The following is an 18,376-nucleotide window of genomic DNA, read 5'->3' as shown; positions in this document are numbered from 1 at the left end:
ATCCCAAGAAAAACAAATAAATCGACGCATCATTATTTTATATTTTTTCTTCCTTTGGTCTATGTTTTTGCAGTACAACGGTATGATATATGTTTCCAACGAGACTCGCTCAAATTATAGGTGTCATGGACGATGGAGCTGGTGTACGATTATTCACTTTTTTATCCCTATACAACGATTATTCACGTTGTATCCCTATCCAACGATCACTTCGCCCCTCCGGTCCAACTTCGTTGCGCCACACCCTTATCCCATTGATCTTCCTCGTGCTTCATCGTCAGATTTGTCATCACCAACCTCTTCATGCCTACCCATACTCATCGGTGACTCTACCGCGACATCTCTCTAAGTTCAAATATCTCGACAATGTCCACCTGCCGTACCGACCCCGGCGAGCCCCTCCCCGTCATTTCCACATCCGCGTGATCATCATGCACGCAACCACATCGACGACGCATGAGCCTTCGCTCCCCGCCGTACGATTTCTCAAACCATAACTATTTATCCTCTAATACATATTTTCATGATAAATAAAAAAAATATACAATATTTTTTTTCCAAGTGTGAAATTCACTCGCTCTCGCAAGCAGTATGTGTCACGTGCTCACGCCGAATACATATGGCTGTCGTTCCTCTACCCCGCGCCAGCGGTCCCCTCTTCCCCACTGCTCTCTGCTAGCTGCACCCATCCTCCTCTTAACTCGCCTCTCTCTCGAGGTCAGAGGCGGCAGCACTCCAATTTCGAAGCGTGCGCGACCGACCCGCCCTCGTCCACGCCGCCGGCGCGCCCTGCCCGCCCTGCCCGCGGGGCGATCGACCGACCGGCCATGGCGTACCACTACCACCAGGACCACGCGCTGGGGATGGACCCCGCTTCTGCGGCGGCCGCGGCGGCGGGGAACCCTAGCTTCGCGCCGGTTGGGGGCGCGGGAGGCGGGGGCTGGGAGCGGGAGAAGGCGGCCATCGAGGCGCACCCGCTGTACGAGCGGCTGCTGGAGGCGCACGTCGCCTGCCTGCGCGTCGCCACGCCCGTCGACCAGCTGCCCCGCATCGACGCGCAGATTGCCGCGCGCGCGCCGCCGCCCTTGCCCCACCCCGCCGGCGCGCCCGCCGGCGGCGAGGAGCTCGACCTCTTCATGGTATGAGCGCCCACACACACACACCTCCCCCCGCCCGCCCGCCCCCGCGCGCGCCCTGTTAAATTCCTCGCCGCGTTTGTAGGTTCCGTCCGTGCTTCTGTCTGTGGTCCGAATGAAATTTCCCCCGCTTGCGTTGTCTCGGGCGTCCTGCGAATTCCATGTTAAGATTTAGGAACACCGTGTGGTGACGGATTGGAGCGGGGTTGCTAATAAATTTCCCTGTTCGGATTGGAATTTGACTTAGGAACCGGTTATAATACTCACACAGCAAGAGATTACGGAATCAGTAGCAGCGTACTAAAACAAGTCATACAACTGAAGCTGCTAATTCAGAACTTGGTTACCGCTCCTGCTTCAAAATAATCCCCGATTGATATGGTTATAATTTACGAGCAGCTAACTTGTTTTTTTATGCACTACACTACAACTGTCCCGTTGATTATCTAATATAGCTCCGTTGTCTTTCGCTTGGAAACGACGATCCTGCTTAGATACCATCGTATTGTTCCCCCTGCCTGCCTTCTCTATGTTCTAAAAAAAATTGTTTTCCTTTTCTTGCAGACACATTACGTGCTGCTGCTCTGTTCGTTCAAGGAACAGCTCCAGCAGCACGTGCGCGTTCACGCCATGGAGGCGGTGATGGCTTGCTGGGAGCTCGAGCAGACCTTGCAGAGCCTTACAGGTAGGTGGCACTAGAGCTTCTTATGATCTCTAGGAAGAGGATTTTACAATCTGTACCATGCATGCTACCTAAGTCACAGTTTTGCTCTTACTCATGGTCACATTAAGTATCATGCTAGAATTAGGGGGGCGCCGTTTTATGGGATCTCGGTCACAGCAAAATAAAATAACAGTAAGAGTTTTGTTGCTTCCGCCCTCTTCACCCAACTGAGTGCAGTGACACAGTCCACGAAAAAAGTTCATTGTTAGAAAACTCAACTAGAAAGAGCTCAATTTAGTTGACCTTTTTTCCTCTATTGTTGCATGCTCTGATAGAGAATATAAGTCATAATCTGCACCCTTGGAAGCCTTACACATACACAAATCGCAAATTAGGTCCACCTTTATAGCAGTACCGGTTCCTTATTATGTTTTGTCAGATACAAGAGTTACAAACCAAAGTTCTTAAACCTGAATTTAAAGCTATACCTATTGAGATTTCAGCTCGGTCTTCGGTGTAATTGGCAGTTCTCCATGAACCTTGTGTTGTACCAACCATGCAACTGAAATTGTGATCATTACCTTACCTAAGTTGTCCTGATAAAGTTTCCCTTACTACGTCTAGTGCAATGAACTTCCACGGAGAACATTTATGAAACATGTAATTGGGAGCCTTGACATAAGGGGGTGCCCTATGAGGTACTTCATGTTGTTTGTCAAAAAAAGAAGTTAAAAACAGACAACAACAGTTAGTTGGAGTAGCAATATTGAGTTTCATCATGAAAATTGGAAGAAACAATAACTTGTTCGGTTAGGAAAAGAAGCCCCTTTCCCTAGTGCAAAGAGCTTTTACGTATCAAAGAATTTGTGATGGTTATGAAACAACACTGACAGAGCTACAAAAATCTGTAGTGGACTTGTATTGGACAGAGATTTGGTGCACATGGGCACCAGTGATCTCGTTTTTTTTAAAAAAATAAAAATAATAGTTTTGAGTTGTAAAAAATTTTGGAAAAAAATCCACACATAGTCAATGATGTATCCCACAAACGGGCAAAAAATCAATTTCAAATACTTAATATTTTGAGCTACACAAAAATGACAAAATTGTAGATCTGAAGTAGTCATTTTCAAATCTCCAAAACATATCAGAATTTGTCATTTTTGTCCAGGTCAAAATAAAAAGAATTTCGGATTGGGATTTTCCATGATTGTGGGATGTATCATTGGTAATCTACAGAATTATTTTCATGATTTTTTATAACTTGTAAAAATATTTTTCAATTTTTTTAACTGAGCGAGAGCACTGGAGCTCGTGTGCTAAAAGCACTTTTCGACTTGTATTATACTTTAATTTACTGGGAGGTTGCCTCTATTGTTTCTTGAACCCTGCTAAGGCATATCGATTTTCATTACGAAAATTGGAAAAAACAGTAACTCGTTTAGTTACGTAAAGAAGTCCCTTCCCTTGTGCAAAGAAGTTTTACATATGAAAGAACGCTTCATGGTTATGAAATGACACTGACAGCTTCAAAAATTTACTTAAATTTACTGGGAGCTTGCCTGCTATTGTTTCTTTAACCCTGCTGATGCATAATATTTAGCCAACATTTGCCACCATTCTGACTATGGGCATCAGGAAGCACGTACGCATGAGAAAACCATGCCAATATGCGTTCGCACACTTAATCTGATGTCTCTGCGAGGGACTGATTTTCATTTTTTTTAATGGGCATTTCCATTTTGCATGATTTGTTTGAATGTGTAATAATCAATCGGTTTGCATCAGTTTGCGATTGAGATGCATATGTTTGAACATGAAGTGTGCATCAAGATAATAATATTGAGTGTTGTGTCAGGAGAAGTTATAAAGATATACCTAGAGCAAGTTTAAGCCTGGATAGTCTTAGTTATAATTTTACCAAGATAAGTTGGAGATTGGCCAATTCTGAGTTGTGCTAATACCGATTCTTCCTGTAGGGGCATCTCCTGGTGAAGGCACCGGGGCAACTATGTCTGATGATGAAGACAATCCGGTCGACAGTGAGAGCAACATGTATGAGGGAAATGATGTGTCAGATGGTATGGGCTTTGGAATGCTAACCGAGGGTGAGAGATCCTTGGTTGAGCGTGTAAGGCAAGAGCTGAAGCACGAGCTTAAGCAGGTAAAATTACTGCCTCCCAGTTTTGTCGGTTGTCACCATGTTGTTGTCTTAACTATAACCAAAATTCCTGACTTTCAGGGGTACAGAGAAAAGCTTGTGGACATTAGGGAAGAGATACTTCGCAAGCGAAGGGCCGGAAAACTCCCAGGAGACACAGCGTCTACTCTGAAAGCCTGGTGGCAAGCCCATGCAAAATGGCCATACCCCACTGTAAGTGACAGCTCACAGGCACCATCATCGCCCTTTTAACCTGCACACCTCTTTTCCGCTACTGATGATCGTCTCCGCTTACTTGCTTAGGAGGAGGACAAGGCCCGCCTGGTGCAGGAAACCGGGCTGCAACTGAAGCAGATCAACAATTGGTTCATCAACCAACGCAAGCGCAACTGGCACAGCAACCCCACCTCATCCTCATCAGACAAGAGCAAGAGAAAAAGGTATGGTTTCATGACAACCGGCTGTTAAATTCTAATATACTATATGCTTGACACCTTTTTGGTCTCCGTTTCCGCGATGCTTATTCTTGCAAATAGAAACAATGCAGGTGATGGCAACGCCGAGCAGTCTTGGTAGGACACGGTTGGAGAAGAAGAACACGCATGTGTAAATTAACATTTCCATCGTGGAGAATGGGTTGATATATTTATTGCTCCAGCGACGAGCATTCCGACGTGGCGTCTCCCGGACCCAACATCTGTACCCCCCCCCCCCCCCCCCCAAAAAAAGTAAACACGTAATGTTGTGATTAACCGTGTGTTATGGTAGTGTCTTACCTGAAAGCAGCTTTCACCTCTTGGTGCTGCTCGGTGAGCGTTTGTGGCTGTTGTGCTGTGCTGCGTCTTTGGTGTCGCAGGACAATCTGAGTGTATACGGTTTTGTTCCGTGATGTTGTATTTTTAGGCCGCTACTTTGTGATGTTTTGTGAAGTGAATCGTGGGATGGAAGTGGTGTGTGATCTGTGTGGTGTTGTATACTTGCATATATTTATACGTGTATATTGGCCATGATGCAGCATCACTGTCGGTGCACCTCTCGGCCCATCTCTTCGTCTGTTCTTTCTCGCTGCTATGATGATGTAGCAGTTCTCTTGTCAGGAGAAAATCCTGAGCAGCCATAAAACATCACACCTGCAAAGAGGACCTAGGTGTTGCATATGAAGAGCGGTAGGTGTAAACGTGCAAATTCAGTTTGCAATGATCGACCTTTTTTTGTTTTCTTAGGAAACAGCAGGACTGTTGTGCACTTTACTGATAATCAAACACACTTGCATCCTTAATCAAAAAAGGTAAAATAAAGCTAGGGGATCATCATCCCAGTTACAGGAACCGGAAGGCTGAAAACTAAACTTAGCATGTTCATGTGCCACAACATTTGCATCTTTTCGGCAGTATTCATAACTTGCTTTTGCAAAATCCAAAGCCAAAATATTGCAATAATAAAATATCGCTGCTGCAGTAGCAGCCAAGAAGCCTCCCTCTTTCATCGTCTCCGCCACTATAGTGTTATCAGATTGGAATGAGACTATGAACATCTCTCCACCCGAAAATGTTAACTTTGGATTGGATGGAGTATTCAGCTTCCACAATTTTTTTCTTCCAAACTAGGCTTATGTCGGCTCTTCCCACTCCTAAAGCTCTTCTTTCGTTCCGACCAAAACCATAATCCCACTCATATTTGTTGACGCCATGCTGTGAAGTCATCCATAGCTGGAGGTGCAGTAGGGATCTCCATAACTCGATTAACATCACCATCCCAAAAGAGGCTCCGAAGAAAGTTCTTCTTCCCACAATCCTGGTATTGGATCAATATAAGGTCAGCCACCTTACTGGTAATAAGAACATTGCTTCACGGAGTTGCCAATTTACGTGCAGGACCTCTCATATGTTAAGTTGTGTGCCATCTCAAATTCTCTAAATACGTTCTCTTTTAAAAGTTTCCATCACAATTTGCCATGTAGTTTTGCTTGTTAACGGATTGCCGTCTGGGTAGGGTGTGATCAGACCTTTTCTTTTGGGATGCATGAACAGGAAAAGGAGAGAAGGTGTCTGCAAATCAGGGGGAATGGAATCGGTCCCCTGATCTTGTTGGCGGAGGAGGCGCGCGTAACCGTGCGGCGAGACGCCGGTCATGTCACGCCCGTTTCCTGGGGATCACGATCGAGACCAGTACTACAACTGCCACCACGATGTGTGCTCCGACTCGCGAGGCTGGATCAAGGGCCTTGGCAGTTGCATTGGCACTGGGCACTCGGGATTCGGGACTACTTGGGCGCCGCGTCAGGTCACGTTGGATACGCCCAACGAGCCGGCCATCACGGGTCGCCGTCGGCAAGCACGCCACATGCGCATCCCGTCCAAACCGTGAACACGCTAGCCTCGTCGACGTGCTCGCCGCATGGGCCGCTGACTCCCCATCACCATCGCTGCACACCTCCATCCCATGGCCGACTTGATTCCGAGGAAGGATGCAGCGTTCACGAAGGAAGGTACAGAAGGCCATATTGCTTATAACGAACATTTGATCAGGCACACACACGCTGGTGCCCAAATATCAGCATCCATTCTCAAACGTGAAGAGAGATAATAACCGCATGACAAAAGATTGAGCGATAGTAAAATAGCCTGACAGAGGAATCAAATAAACTGGTATCTTTTTTTACAAGGATACTGAACCATTCGGTATACATTAACATCACCAGGAACACACAAAAAACACAAGCTTGCAGAGCTTGTTACAAGCATGGACCTCACTCTCAGTCTCCCAAAACTTGTATTACCCACCCAGATACAAACCAGTTCCACATCCAGACCGACCAGACCAGACAGACCGACAACGACTTCCGAACACCTGGATTATTACCCAGAGCCAAGGGGGGAGGGGACAAATAAAGGAAGAAAAGGAAAAATATAAATATGGACTCTCTATAACCGACAATAGACCTAAGCTTATTGAAGCGCGCCTCTAAAGCCAAAGGGTATAAATGAAAGAATACGGGTCTCCATCACGATGCTTCTTCTAGACACAGGCGGGGGCTGGCGATGAACTTATGATTACAAGATATGAAACAATGAAGGGGTATGAACAGATAGATCCTAGGGAGGGGACGACGCAATGAAGCCATATATATCAGCACCGGATTTTTTGTTTCCTAGATACGCGAATATGGGAAGAGCTTGTCGACGACGGATGCCGCTACTAGGATTGCACCTTCTGGGATGCGGCCATGGCGCGCAACCTGACAGCAACCTGGGTAAAGCTTGGCCGTTCAGACGGTTCTGTCGCCCAGCACTGCTCCATCAGTGATCTCCACTCTGGGTCGCATGACTCGGGCACCTGCGGCCGCAGAGTGTTGCTCACAATGCCACCTGCAAACAGAAGAATAGTTTGCATCAGCTTTGACCATCTACCGGAACTATAATTTCTGTGAGGGGGTATCACATCATGGCTGATTTGTACCCACCAATAATAACACCATAATGTAAATCTGCATACGGTTCCTCTCCTGTGAGGAGTTCCCACAGAACAATCCCAAAAGAGAAGACGTCAACCTGAGGGAAACATGTCCACATTAATGTGTGAGCTATACATGAACCAGAATATATATAGCTATCCAAATGTAGTGACAGAAGCAATATAAATCGATTAGCAGACCTTTTCAGAAACCAAGCTGCTACTTCCATTCAGAAGTTCCGGGGCCATCCATGGAAGCGTTCCCCTCACACCACCAGAGATGAGGGTCTGACACTTAACTTTCGAAAGCCCAAGATCACCAACCTGCATCATCCAAGAAAATCATTACTAATATATAGAAAAAAGGAATGGTCTTAACCTAAATGATTAAATTTGATTTGTTCACGTTAGTCGATACAGTTTATTGACAGTTCGCATAAGCAATATTCCATTTGCATGTGACAATGCAAAATATTAACATCAAGCCTTGCTTATCCTATAGATAACGTCGCATTAACATTTAGACGATCCAGTAAGAGAAGACAATATTCAGATGGCAAACAAGTACTTCCTAGATGAGATAAGAGTATTTGTTATCAGATAGTAGATATACCTAACATATAGGTATAGTAACTTCATGCGGTTAGGATTTACTCCTTCCGTTGCGATTAAATCGACGCGGAGTGGTGGCTACGCTAGCATGCAGGTACGTGGTGTCCAGCGTTAATTAAATCAGAACGGAGGTAGTATATACTGGTGTCCATTTCATATTCTGTAGCCTTGCATTACCAAGAGAACAGCAGCTCCATCATCCAGATATACATACCCTATGTTCCTTCCAGTATCAAGTAATGGTTCCTTAAGTTTAGCTATGCTAATCTCCAGCTAAATCTAAATCAACGGTGTCTGTTTTAAGATGCAACTCACCAATTACCTAAGCACAAGCACATTCTAGCATAAATGAACTCCAGTTCTATCAGCAATTATTTAGCAGCAGAACCAAATGACCATACGAGTATCACAACAAACACTGTGTGTTCCAAACTAAAGAACAGACTGCCAAGTATGGATATGATGCTAAAAATTATCACTAGGTGGTGTCAAATTTGGGAAGTCGATATAGGATGGATTGCACAGCATCAAGTATCGAATACCTAAGAGAAGAAACAATAGTCTAGCAATGTAGTGCAACAAGCCAACAGTAGAATACAAACAGAAGAGTCATGCTTCTTACCTTGCATATTGGGCGTTGAGGATCCCTTAAATTAACAAGTAAATTGTCACTTTTCAGGTCAAAGTGCACTATGTTTTTGTTATGCAAGTACTCCATTCCAAAAGCTGTATCCATGGCAATGATCAGTCTCTTCCGTCGATCGAGGCTCCTGCACATGCAGAGAATTTTAATCCCTTCAACTTCATGTAAGATTATAAAGTTCTACCAGATTACTTGTAAAAGGTATGCTAGAGTACTAGACATATAAACAGTGGACATACTTGGAATTTTTCAGCAAAGCCGTCCTAAGTGAGCCATTAACCATGTATTCTGTAACTGTGGCGATGGATCCCCCAGGTCCATCTAGAACAACACCATAAAAGGCCACAACATTAGGGTGGTGCAGATCTGCAAGGTTAGATGCTTCATTCCAGAAGTCATGCCGCTGCAAATATTGAGGACCTTTCAGTATAAGGAAAAACATAAGCAAATTTTTAAAAAAAAATCTCAAATATGAATTAAGAACTATACCATTTTTTCTTGCTCAGATGGCTTCCCAGCGAAGCATCTGTCATTAATTCTTTTTATTGCAACATCAGAGCCTCTCCATTTACCATGATATACAGTTCCAAAAGTGCCAGAACCAAGTTCTTGGAGCTCTTCAAGGTCATCATTCTTTATAATCTGAAATATGAACATGTGGTTGGTAAATATTTTGCTTCATATTTAAGATGTGCATGAGGAATAAGACATGTTTCCTGATTGTAACCTGCAGGCGTCCATGCTCATCTACTGGTAGACCTGAAGTCCAATCTCCTGGTTTGCTCTTCGTAACCTGCACATTTATCTTGTTTAGCATTAAAGATGACATAAATCAGGGCATCTATGAACTTCTAAGGAATCACATCTTAACCTCATTGGTGTGAGCTTGCCCATCTACTTTATTAGTGACAGCCGCAACCCCTTCATTCAGCAAAGGAGGTGGAGGCTCAAATGCGGCTAGCCCATCCTCGATACCCAGTAAGTCTGGATTAGTGATACCATCGCCTGGATTCATGAAAGAAAGGAATAAGAATTCACAACTTATAACTCATTAAGTACCATATACTAGCAAGATAACAGTCGGAAGTATGGTTAAGCATCAAACCTTTAACAAACCGAGCTTGTTCTGCATGTGCGTCTTTGTGATATGGTTGTTCCTCCGCTGGGATATTCAAATCTGGCCCTTTGCAATTTAACAAGGAATTTTGGGAATGAGCATCCTTTGAGCTGATGTTCTCCCTGCTTGGTATCCTCTTAGGTCTTGGTGGAAGTGCGTGCGCATTGTTGAACTGTTGGCCTGGTAAACTAGACTCCTGGAGTTGCTCGACATTTGGAGCATGATTTGTCAATGCTGGTGTCGGTAATGGTACCTGAGCATTAGCATTTGTAGGAGGAACGGATTCATGTGGCGCTTCCCTGTGATAAACTTCAGGCAAAAGATCCTTCTGCTCACTTACTGGGTTAACAGCGGCTTTTGCATACGCAAGATCAACACCATAAGCTGATGGAGGCAGGCCCCCATGCCCAATTGTAGCGGCGACATAACTGGGGTACGGTCCGCCGATGCTCACCATATGTGGCATATGGCTAACATTGGGATGCTGGACATTCTGCATATAAGGACTGGCAACAGAAGGTAGTGGAACTGGTTCAGTTGGAGGGGCTACCTTTGGTTCATTGACATCAAAAAAGGTATTGGTGTTGCTCTGAAGGTACTCTGGTGTTGCACTCTGGGGTAAACCATTCTCAGCATAAATCCTTTGCTCAGGAGAGCGAGACTCGTTGGGGCTCACCCGTAGTGAATCCATCATCCTGTCCACATTCACCATATAACTTGGCACGGCCACGGGTGCCACTGGCGGCATGTTATCACGAAGGACCTGCCCATCCTCACGGTGCCTCGAATTGCCACTTAAACTGCCTTCGCCTTCCAGCGGATTAGTGGGATTGCTTGGCCTCACTAAGTACTGCGCCATTCCATGGACTGAAGGCAGTTGATGCAGCATGGATTGTTGATGAGAGCTCGCCATATCAGAATGGGCGGAATTCGGAGAGACCATCTCATTAGGCATCACAGGGACATGGTTAAATCCTCCATAAGTCGAGGGCACTTGCTGCTGGGGTGGCAATTGCTGCTGCTGCTGCTGTTGTTGTAACTGCTGCTGTTGCTGTAACTGCTGATGTTGGTGTTGCTGCTGCTGCTGCACATAGACGTGCTGATGGAAGCTAGCTGGATCAACAGGCAGCGGGTTGGTATGCTGCACAGGATGCATATGAGTGTAGCCATAAGCCCCCATCTGAGCGGGCACCTGCCGCTCCGCCATCATGATCCTCGCCACATCTTCAGGCCGCAGGCTCATGAACACCGGCATCGGCTCAGGCGCAGCCCCGCCGTGCACATCGCTAGCATAGTCATTCATGACCGGGTCAGAGTGAGCATGAGGCAGAGCCTTGACGCACATATTGCAGTCCTGGAACCAGGTCGCATTGTCCGGCGGCGGCTGGTTCAGACCCTGCATAGCTTCGTTCATGAACACAGGTGGCAGCGGTGGCAGCTGCGAGAGCGGCTGCCTGTACCTCGCCGCCTCCGGCTGCGGCTGGGGTGGCTGTGGGGCAGGCGCGGTCTCCTGCGGCGGCGGCTGCTTCAGGGGGGCAGGCGCGGGAGCGGCATTGCTGAAGACGTCGACGAGCGGCTGCTGCTGCTGCTGCGGTGGTGGTGGAGGTGCGGCGTTGAAGGCCGATCTCGCGGCGTCGTAGGAGCAGGTGGAGGTGGGGGAGACGGGGGACGGGGAAGGCGGCGCGGCAGGGGTGGGAGCAGCAGCAGGGGGGCCGCCGCCGGCATCGGAGCACTGGGTGGAGGAGAGGCTGGCGATGCTGTCCTTGCGCACAATGCCGTTGACGGCCTCGAGGTACCTGAGCCCGGCGTCGAACCCGGCGGCCTCGTCCTCCCCGCTGGCGGCGGCGTCGAAGACGGGGAAGATGAAGACCCGCAGCTTGGGGCTGGCGACGGCGAGCTTGTCGTACTCCTCGACCATGTTGTCGAGATCCTCGGGCGAGGAGACGGAGATGAGCGCGTCGAGGCCCTCGTCGGGGAGCTGGTACTTGACGGCGAAGTGCGGGCCGGTGGCGCCGCCGTAGGCGTCGGAGAGGCGCGCGAGCAGGTCCTGCAGCGCCACCCCGCGCGGGACCGACACGATCCGGGTGTCCCCGCCGGCGTACCGCAGCGTGCCGTCCCCGGGCCGCGGCAGGATGCGGCCGCCCAGGCTGCACAGCAGCTTCATCTTCTCGGACCCGCCGCCGACGCTCCCGCCCTCCTCGCCGGTGGTGGCGGCCATCCCGCCGCCGCCGCGGCGCGGGTCCACCCCCGCCCGGATCTACCCCGCTAGGGCCACGAATCGAGGGCCCCCGCGCGCGCGCGCGATCACGGGGCGGGTTGGCTGGAGGATCCCGCGCGGCGGCGCGCCTCCCGGCGGCGGTGGGTTGAATTTTTGGGGGATGGAGGTTGAGGAAGAGTGGGGAGCGGAGATGGAGCAGGGTGCGTTCTACTCAAAAACCCTGGCTTTGGTTTGTTTGTTTTGCTCTCCACTCTCTGCGCTGCGCTCCGCGTTTTATATATTTTCCGGCGTTGGAAATTTCCTATGCCGGATTTTTGGACACTTTCTAGTTGGTTTTGCGTTTGTTTCCCTTGCCAACCCATGGTTTCCTGTGTTTCTGTTTTGCTTTCTTGGCATTTTTAGTTCTGGACCGATCATTGGGTTCTGAGGGTTGTTAGAGGGTTTGTGTACATTAGCAATTTGTTTTGAGGAATTTGGATGTAGGTTCTAACTTTCAGTTGGAAAAGATGAGGGGAAATGGGTGGTCTAGGCGAGTTGAGTGTTCGCCCGCGCCGCCGCCGCCGCTAGATCTATCGCGCATTTATTGTGCTGAGAAGATATTATACCGGTGATATTTTGTTTATACTACAAAACATGGTAGGTAATTATGGAAGGAAATACAGCAATTATCTAATTGCGTGCCAGAAAATGGCATATAACAAGTATTGATGGTGAAATAATTAGGTGCCTGATGATAAGGATGGAAGACTTGTAGCCAGATTGTGATGCGTCGACACTTGATGGGAAACAAAATTCATTGCGCATGATTTGATATAGAAATGGATACACGCATTTAAATCTAGATACGGGTATGTATACTGGCATAAATACGATCATAGTGACCTCCGAGGTGCCTAGTAAAAAAATTGTGTGGTATTCATGCTATTTAAATTTGGTTGTTGTATTTGTATTTGTTTCTTTGGAGAAAAATTAGGGCAGAATTAAATGTTTCCTAATCAAGTTGCGTGTAGTAAAACAGGTTCAAGAAACTTACTGCTTAGGGGTCATGTCCGGATTCATTCCGCGAAGACGAAATTTCGGTAAGTTAAGATCTTGGGTTTGTTTCCGGCAAAAACAAAGGTCTGGGGTTTGTGCAAAGACCCAAGACATGGAAATAGGGGTAGCAAATAAACGACGGCGATATGACGGTGTTTGTACTTTGGTTGTGGGAAGAAAGATCGTAGTGGGTGGCGCCATGGGCCGGTCGAAGATGAGCTTGAGAGGAACCTTTGTGGGATGGTGTGATGCCATCGATGGACGGGCCAAGAATGAGTCCTCGGGGTAGATAGAGAAGGGAGCGACTATGGAGGAGTAGTTCGATGTCACCTCCTTGGGAGGTGACATTGGTTGGGTCTGGTGGAGAGAGGGGTTAGAGGCGCGGGGGCGGCGGCGAGAGGGGGAGGGGATGATTAGGTCTTGACGGTACGACGTAATAGGTTAGCATTATATAGCGGTGGAGTGAGACCGCGTGATCTATATCTAAAGATAGGAGAGGCTTTCCTACAAGGCTCAAGGGGCGGTGGAGAGAGAGGGGACAGTAAGCCCGTAAGAGGTGAGATTTACGCGGCTAGTGGATATAGTTCTAAATACCTAGAGAGGTTTCGTGCCATAAAATTTTCTCCTATTTTTTACCGCCTGTAAAATAGAAATGTATATAGAACATGTTTAAATAAGAGTGTTTCAATTTCGTTATATTTATTCTTTTTTAAAAATTACAATGCAAATAGGTTAGCTATGATTGCAAGAAAAGGAAACATATGCAAGATGTCCAAAAAAATATTGTTTATTTTCAATCTTCTTTACGAGTTATATTTGCAAAATACAATGTATGCTTTCTATTTCAGCTTATTTTGGGCTATTATCTAGACTAACCACAAAAGGCTGGCTAAAAGAAATCTACATCATATTACATGAAGAAGTTTTTTTTCATTTTTTCTTACTCTAATCTTTTGTTTCAACTCAAGGCTAATGGGTTGTTAAGAAGACATGTCTTCTTTTAGTATCAAGAACAAAAGGTTGGATATGCTTGCAACAAAGAAATATATATTAAATGTGTATACAATAGTTAGTTTGGTTTTGGTTTTGCTTGATCTTCTTTTTAGAATCAAGCCTAAAAGTTTGTTAGAAAGGTATATGAGATTGGCTATGGTTGCCAACTAAAAAGCAATGTACATAAGATAGCCCAAACCAAATTTGGTATATCTCATGTTAGTTGGCCTTGTGTTTTTCGAACAAGACTAAAAGTGGAAAGGAAACGTATACGGGACATGTCTAACAAAAAAAGTTGTATTCCATATTGTTTTGTATTCTTATGGATCAAAACCAAAATTATGGTTATGCATGAACTTCTTTTTACATAAATACAAAGGTTGTTAAAGAAAGCATACGTGTCCTCTTTTTTACGTACACAAAAAGCACGGGCATCCAATTTAATTTCTATCAAGAGAACACATAATTATTTGGTGCCACTAACAATGACATAGATGGAATTATAAGTTTGGAAGGAATAATAGAAATGAGACAATAGCGGAAGGTGCAAATAATTCAGTTTGGGAGAAACTATGGAGCTTAGAAGTTCCGAGTAAAATTAAGATTTTTGGCTGGAGAGTTCTTTATGCCATGATCCCTTGCCGCGGAGTCCTTGCAAATCGCCACATTGGCAATCAAGGGGGCTGCCCTATATGCATGGAGAGTTGGAGGATATCAAACATATGCTTTTCACTTGTCCAAGAGCAAGGGAGGTTTGGAAATGCCTGGGCATGACCAATATCCTAGATGAAGTGATTAACATGGACAGATCCGGGTCTGTGGTGGTAGAGGAAATTATAAAGAGGGGAGGGCGTGTGCAATCTCTTGATGAGGTCGGCTTAGCTGAGTTGGTCCTTATTGCTGACTGGTACATTTGGTGGGAAAGAAGACTGAATGTTCATGGTGAAAATGTCCAAACTCCGTTTAGATCAGCTATGTCTATCAGGGTTTTAGCGAAAAATTATATGACAGTGCTAAAGAAACCGGATGCAAAGCAAAGAGAAGGATGGAAAAAACCATTGGAAGGCTGTTTGTTAATCAATGTTGACGCGACATTTGATGAAGATTCTGGTAAGGGGGCGACAAGAGTTGTTATTAGAGACAGCACGGGCAATTGTATTGCTGCCAGGCAAATTTTCTTACCACATGTGGTAGATGCTCCTATGGCTGAAGCCTATGCATTCCGGGAAGGATTATCTCTGGCTCAACATATTGGAATCCAGAATTTTACGATTCAAACTGATTGTGCCCAAGTGGTACAAACTATGAAGGATGGGGGTTTTTCAGCGACATCGGCTGCAGCCATTTATGATGATTGCAATATTCTTTGGAGTGGTTTCGGCAATGTGCTTATTGAGTTCTGTAATAGGGAGGCTAACCAGGTAGCTCATGAGGTTGCTAGAGTTTCTTGTAGTTCTGGTAGTTCCTGTACTTGGGTCGATGAGCCCCATAGTTTCATACTCAGCAAGCTCGTAAATGATGTAACTATTTTGTGATGAGGGGCAGTAGGTTCCAGACGCACTCTTTTCCTTCCAGGGTATCGAAGGGGGCTGGAAGGTTTTTAATGAGGCGGCCTGCTGTCCAGATATATAATGGAATTTGTTGTTCAAAAAAAAAAAACAATGACACTACCTGAGATAGAAAAGGTCAAGCATGGCAAACAAAGTCTCAGCCCCATCTCCACAGCGACTAGTATTTACCAGCACCTCAGGGAGTCGTAAATGTCAAAGCAATTGAGCATTTTGAGAATGCAAAAATACGAAAATGTCAAGCGCTCATATTTCTCCTTTTTTTAGAGGAATCGTTCATCGTGTTATGACCATATAAAACCACATAAAAATATTGCAACAGAATCCAATTGATTCAAACGATTAACCACTAATCTTGGCGCTTCACGTGACACCCTCGTACGTCAAGTTTTCAGGTGTTGTTAAAAGATTCAGGAGTAGTATACTAAAATCACTTCTCTGTCATAAGGACTTTGCCCTGTATAGAAAACCATTTATGGGGCCAAAACACGACAGATCTCGCGTCCCAGTCACACGAGCAGAGAAATTGAAGAGCCTTGACCTTAGGTGTCATGTGCATTTACTGGGCACAACTCACTGGTTTAAAACTACAGCTGGGCTGCAGGAATGCAACAGCCAAAAAACTCAATTTGGCAAAGTTCACTAGCAGGATGCTCTTTTTAGATGGTTTGAGAGGTTGATCTTTTCAGATGTGGCATGAGAGGATGCAGTGATTGAAGTCTCTGCATCCTAGTACTCCAAGATCAGTAAACAAGATTAGCTTCAGCTTTCCAGGCAGATTTGGTAGGTCACCCATGTTTCATTGCTTCTTACGTTGCTAAGGGCATCTCCAACCGGGCGATCCAAACGGACGCGCTGGGCCGTCCGTTTTGGGCCGTTTGGGTCGCCGCCAGGACACGCGGACAGCGTCCCGCGTCCGCGTGTCCGTTTGGGTCGCGCGCTGCGCCCAACGCGGCGACCCAAAGAGACGCCACGTGGTTCGTCTTCCTTGCGCGGCGCTGCGCCATGGCAGGCCTCGACGGGACAGCCATGGTGGGCGGTGGAACGCGCGGGAAAGATCCCGCGCGCAGCAAGGTTCCCGCGCGCGCGAAAACGCCATTGGCGCGCGCTCGCGCCAAGTTTCCCGCCGGACCGCCGGCTATAAAGACGGCGGCGGTCTCACACGAACCGCCGGACCTTCCTCTCCCACTCCACCTTCTCCGGCGGCCACTCCACCTTCTCCGTCGCCATGCCGCGCACCCCCGCAGCCACATGGGCCAAGCTCTCCCTCGCCGCCGGGCCAGGTTCCCGCGGACGGTGGAGGAGGAGCGCGCGGACTCGCGGTGGGTCGCCGACGACGAGGCGCTCCGCGTCGCTGCCGAGGCGGCGGCAAAGAAGGCCGGTGACGCGGAGATGGTGGAGGCGGCCGCGGAGGGCTGGCACGAGACCGCGGACGGCTGGTACGAGGCCGCGGAGGAGGGGGCGGCCGCCGCGGAGGAGCCCGTCAACGAGGAGGACCTCGCGCTGGCGAACATCAACGCCGCCATCGAGGAGCGACTCCTCGACCTCACGCGCGTGACGAAGGAGCACGAGGGCATCTGGCGGGCCGGCCGCCGCCGCTTAGGCGACCTCCTCGGCCAGAAGAACGAGCTGCTCGCTATGCGAGCAGCCCGTCACCTCATCCAGATGCCGTCCCCCGAGCGGCGCGCCCGGGAGGATGCTGAGTCGGCGGAGCGCGGCCGGCAAGAGCGCATGCGCCGGCGGCAGGAGATCCACGAGGCCCAGGCCCCCGCCCTCGTCCGCGTTGAGGCGCGCGCCGCTGTGGAACGCGCCGCTCTGCAGGAGGTGGAGCTATGCGGGAAGCGGATGATTCCGCCGCAGGAGGCGGAGCGCGAGCGCGCCCGAGGTGCGCGGACGGAAAGGAGGAGGATGACGGCCTCCTTCCAAGCTGCCCAAGCCCGCGCCGACGCCAACGCCCGCGCCTTCGCCGACGCGCCACCCAGCCCGTAGTAAGCTGGAGTGGAATCCTCACGCGTACAGGCCGCCCGCGTCGAGTGAAATCCACGGCCCCGACGGCGAGCCGGCGAGGGAGTCGCCGGCGAGGCCGCCGGCCCCGTACGTATTTAGGATAGAAGTAGTACCTAAAAAAAATGTAATGAGTTCTTTTTAATGAAAAATATTATTTATGCCTATGACACGCGGGCCAGGGGCGGACAAGGGGCGGACGCGAGCGACCAGCCTTTCGCGTCCGCGGCCACGCAAACCCGGCCAAGATTTGGGCCGGGTTTGCGTCGATCCGGACGCCGCGGGCATCCGTTTTAGGGATGGGTCCGCGCGCTGGGCCGGGTTTTTGTCCGGCTGGATCCATCCGGACGCGCGGGCGCGGGATGGGTCGCCCGGTTGGAGATGCCCTAAGCCAAAGTTAACGCTAATTAGTACAGTCGATTACTCAAAGTATATCACAGAGTATTGCGAGAACTCTAGTTCTAGATCTTACTAAATCTTGACTTTTACAAGCTTAACAGCTTATGAGTTATGACCCTGACCTTTTCTTTTCGGGTAGCATAAGGAAGACGAACATAATCATTAAGAACACAGCCGTGGTTGCAGGAACACAACGGCCCATGTTCTTAATGTAGCTAGTATGTTCATTAGCAGGATGCTTTAAGGTGTAGTACTACGTAGTTACACGGCCTGAGATTGATGTTTTTCAGATGTGGTACAAGTCTACAAGAGGATGCAGTGATTGAAGCCTCTAGCATCATACGGAGTAGTAGTAAACAAAACTACTTTGAGC

The 18,376-nt window shown here is 47.9% G+C and overlaps 2 protein-coding genes across 3 annotated transcripts; one reads left to right on the top strand and one right to left on the bottom strand.

Annotated features, from left to right (window-relative positions):
• The first annotated feature begins 732 nt into the window (after nt 1-732).
• Nucleotides 733-4,669, top strand: LOC127317172 (homeobox protein knotted-1-like 2). Of its 2 annotated transcripts, none has more exons than XM_051347695.2 (6): nt 733-1,139; nt 1,701-1,821; nt 3,780-3,964; nt 4,043-4,174; nt 4,265-4,401; nt 4,509-4,669. In XM_051347695.2, the coding sequence occupies exons 1-6, from the start codon at nt 828-830 to the stop codon at nt 4,510-4,512; spliced, it is 891 nt and encodes a 296-aa protein (XP_051203655.1). In that variant the 5' UTR covers nt 733-827; the 3' UTR covers nt 4,513-4,669. The 2 variants fall into 2 exon arrangements, with proteins under 2 accessions (XP_051203655.1, XP_051203654.1); XM_051347694.2 differs by having other exon boundaries at nt 734-1,139; nt 4,498-4,669.
• Nucleotides 4,670-6,597: 1,928 nt separating this feature from the next.
• LOC127317173 (uncharacterized) lies at nt 6,598-12,261 on the bottom strand. The gene is made up of 9 exons (XM_051347698.2): nt 9,775-12,261; nt 9,541-9,674; nt 9,397-9,462; nt 9,159-9,311; nt 8,909-9,072; nt 8,649-8,796; nt 7,616-7,738; nt 7,425-7,512; nt 6,598-7,329 (listed from the first exon to the last, which is right to left on the bottom strand). The coding sequence occupies exons 1-9, from the start codon at nt 12,002-12,004 to the stop codon at nt 7,160-7,162; spliced, it is 3,276 nt and encodes a 1,091-aa protein (XP_051203658.1). The 5' UTR covers nt 12,005-12,261; the 3' UTR covers nt 6,598-7,159.
• Nucleotides 12,262-18,376: the final 6,115 nt, after the last annotated feature.

Source organism: Lolium perenne, chromosome 7, assembly GCF_019359855.2.
Source record: "Lolium perenne isolate Kyuss_39 chromosome 7, Kyuss_2.0, whole genome shotgun sequence".
Classification (NCBI taxonomy): Eukaryota; Viridiplantae; Streptophyta; class Magnoliopsida; order Poales; family Poaceae; genus Lolium; species Lolium perenne.
The sequence above is the reverse complement of the archived record's forward strand: the minus strand, read 5'-3'. Positions and strand labels throughout refer to the sequence as shown.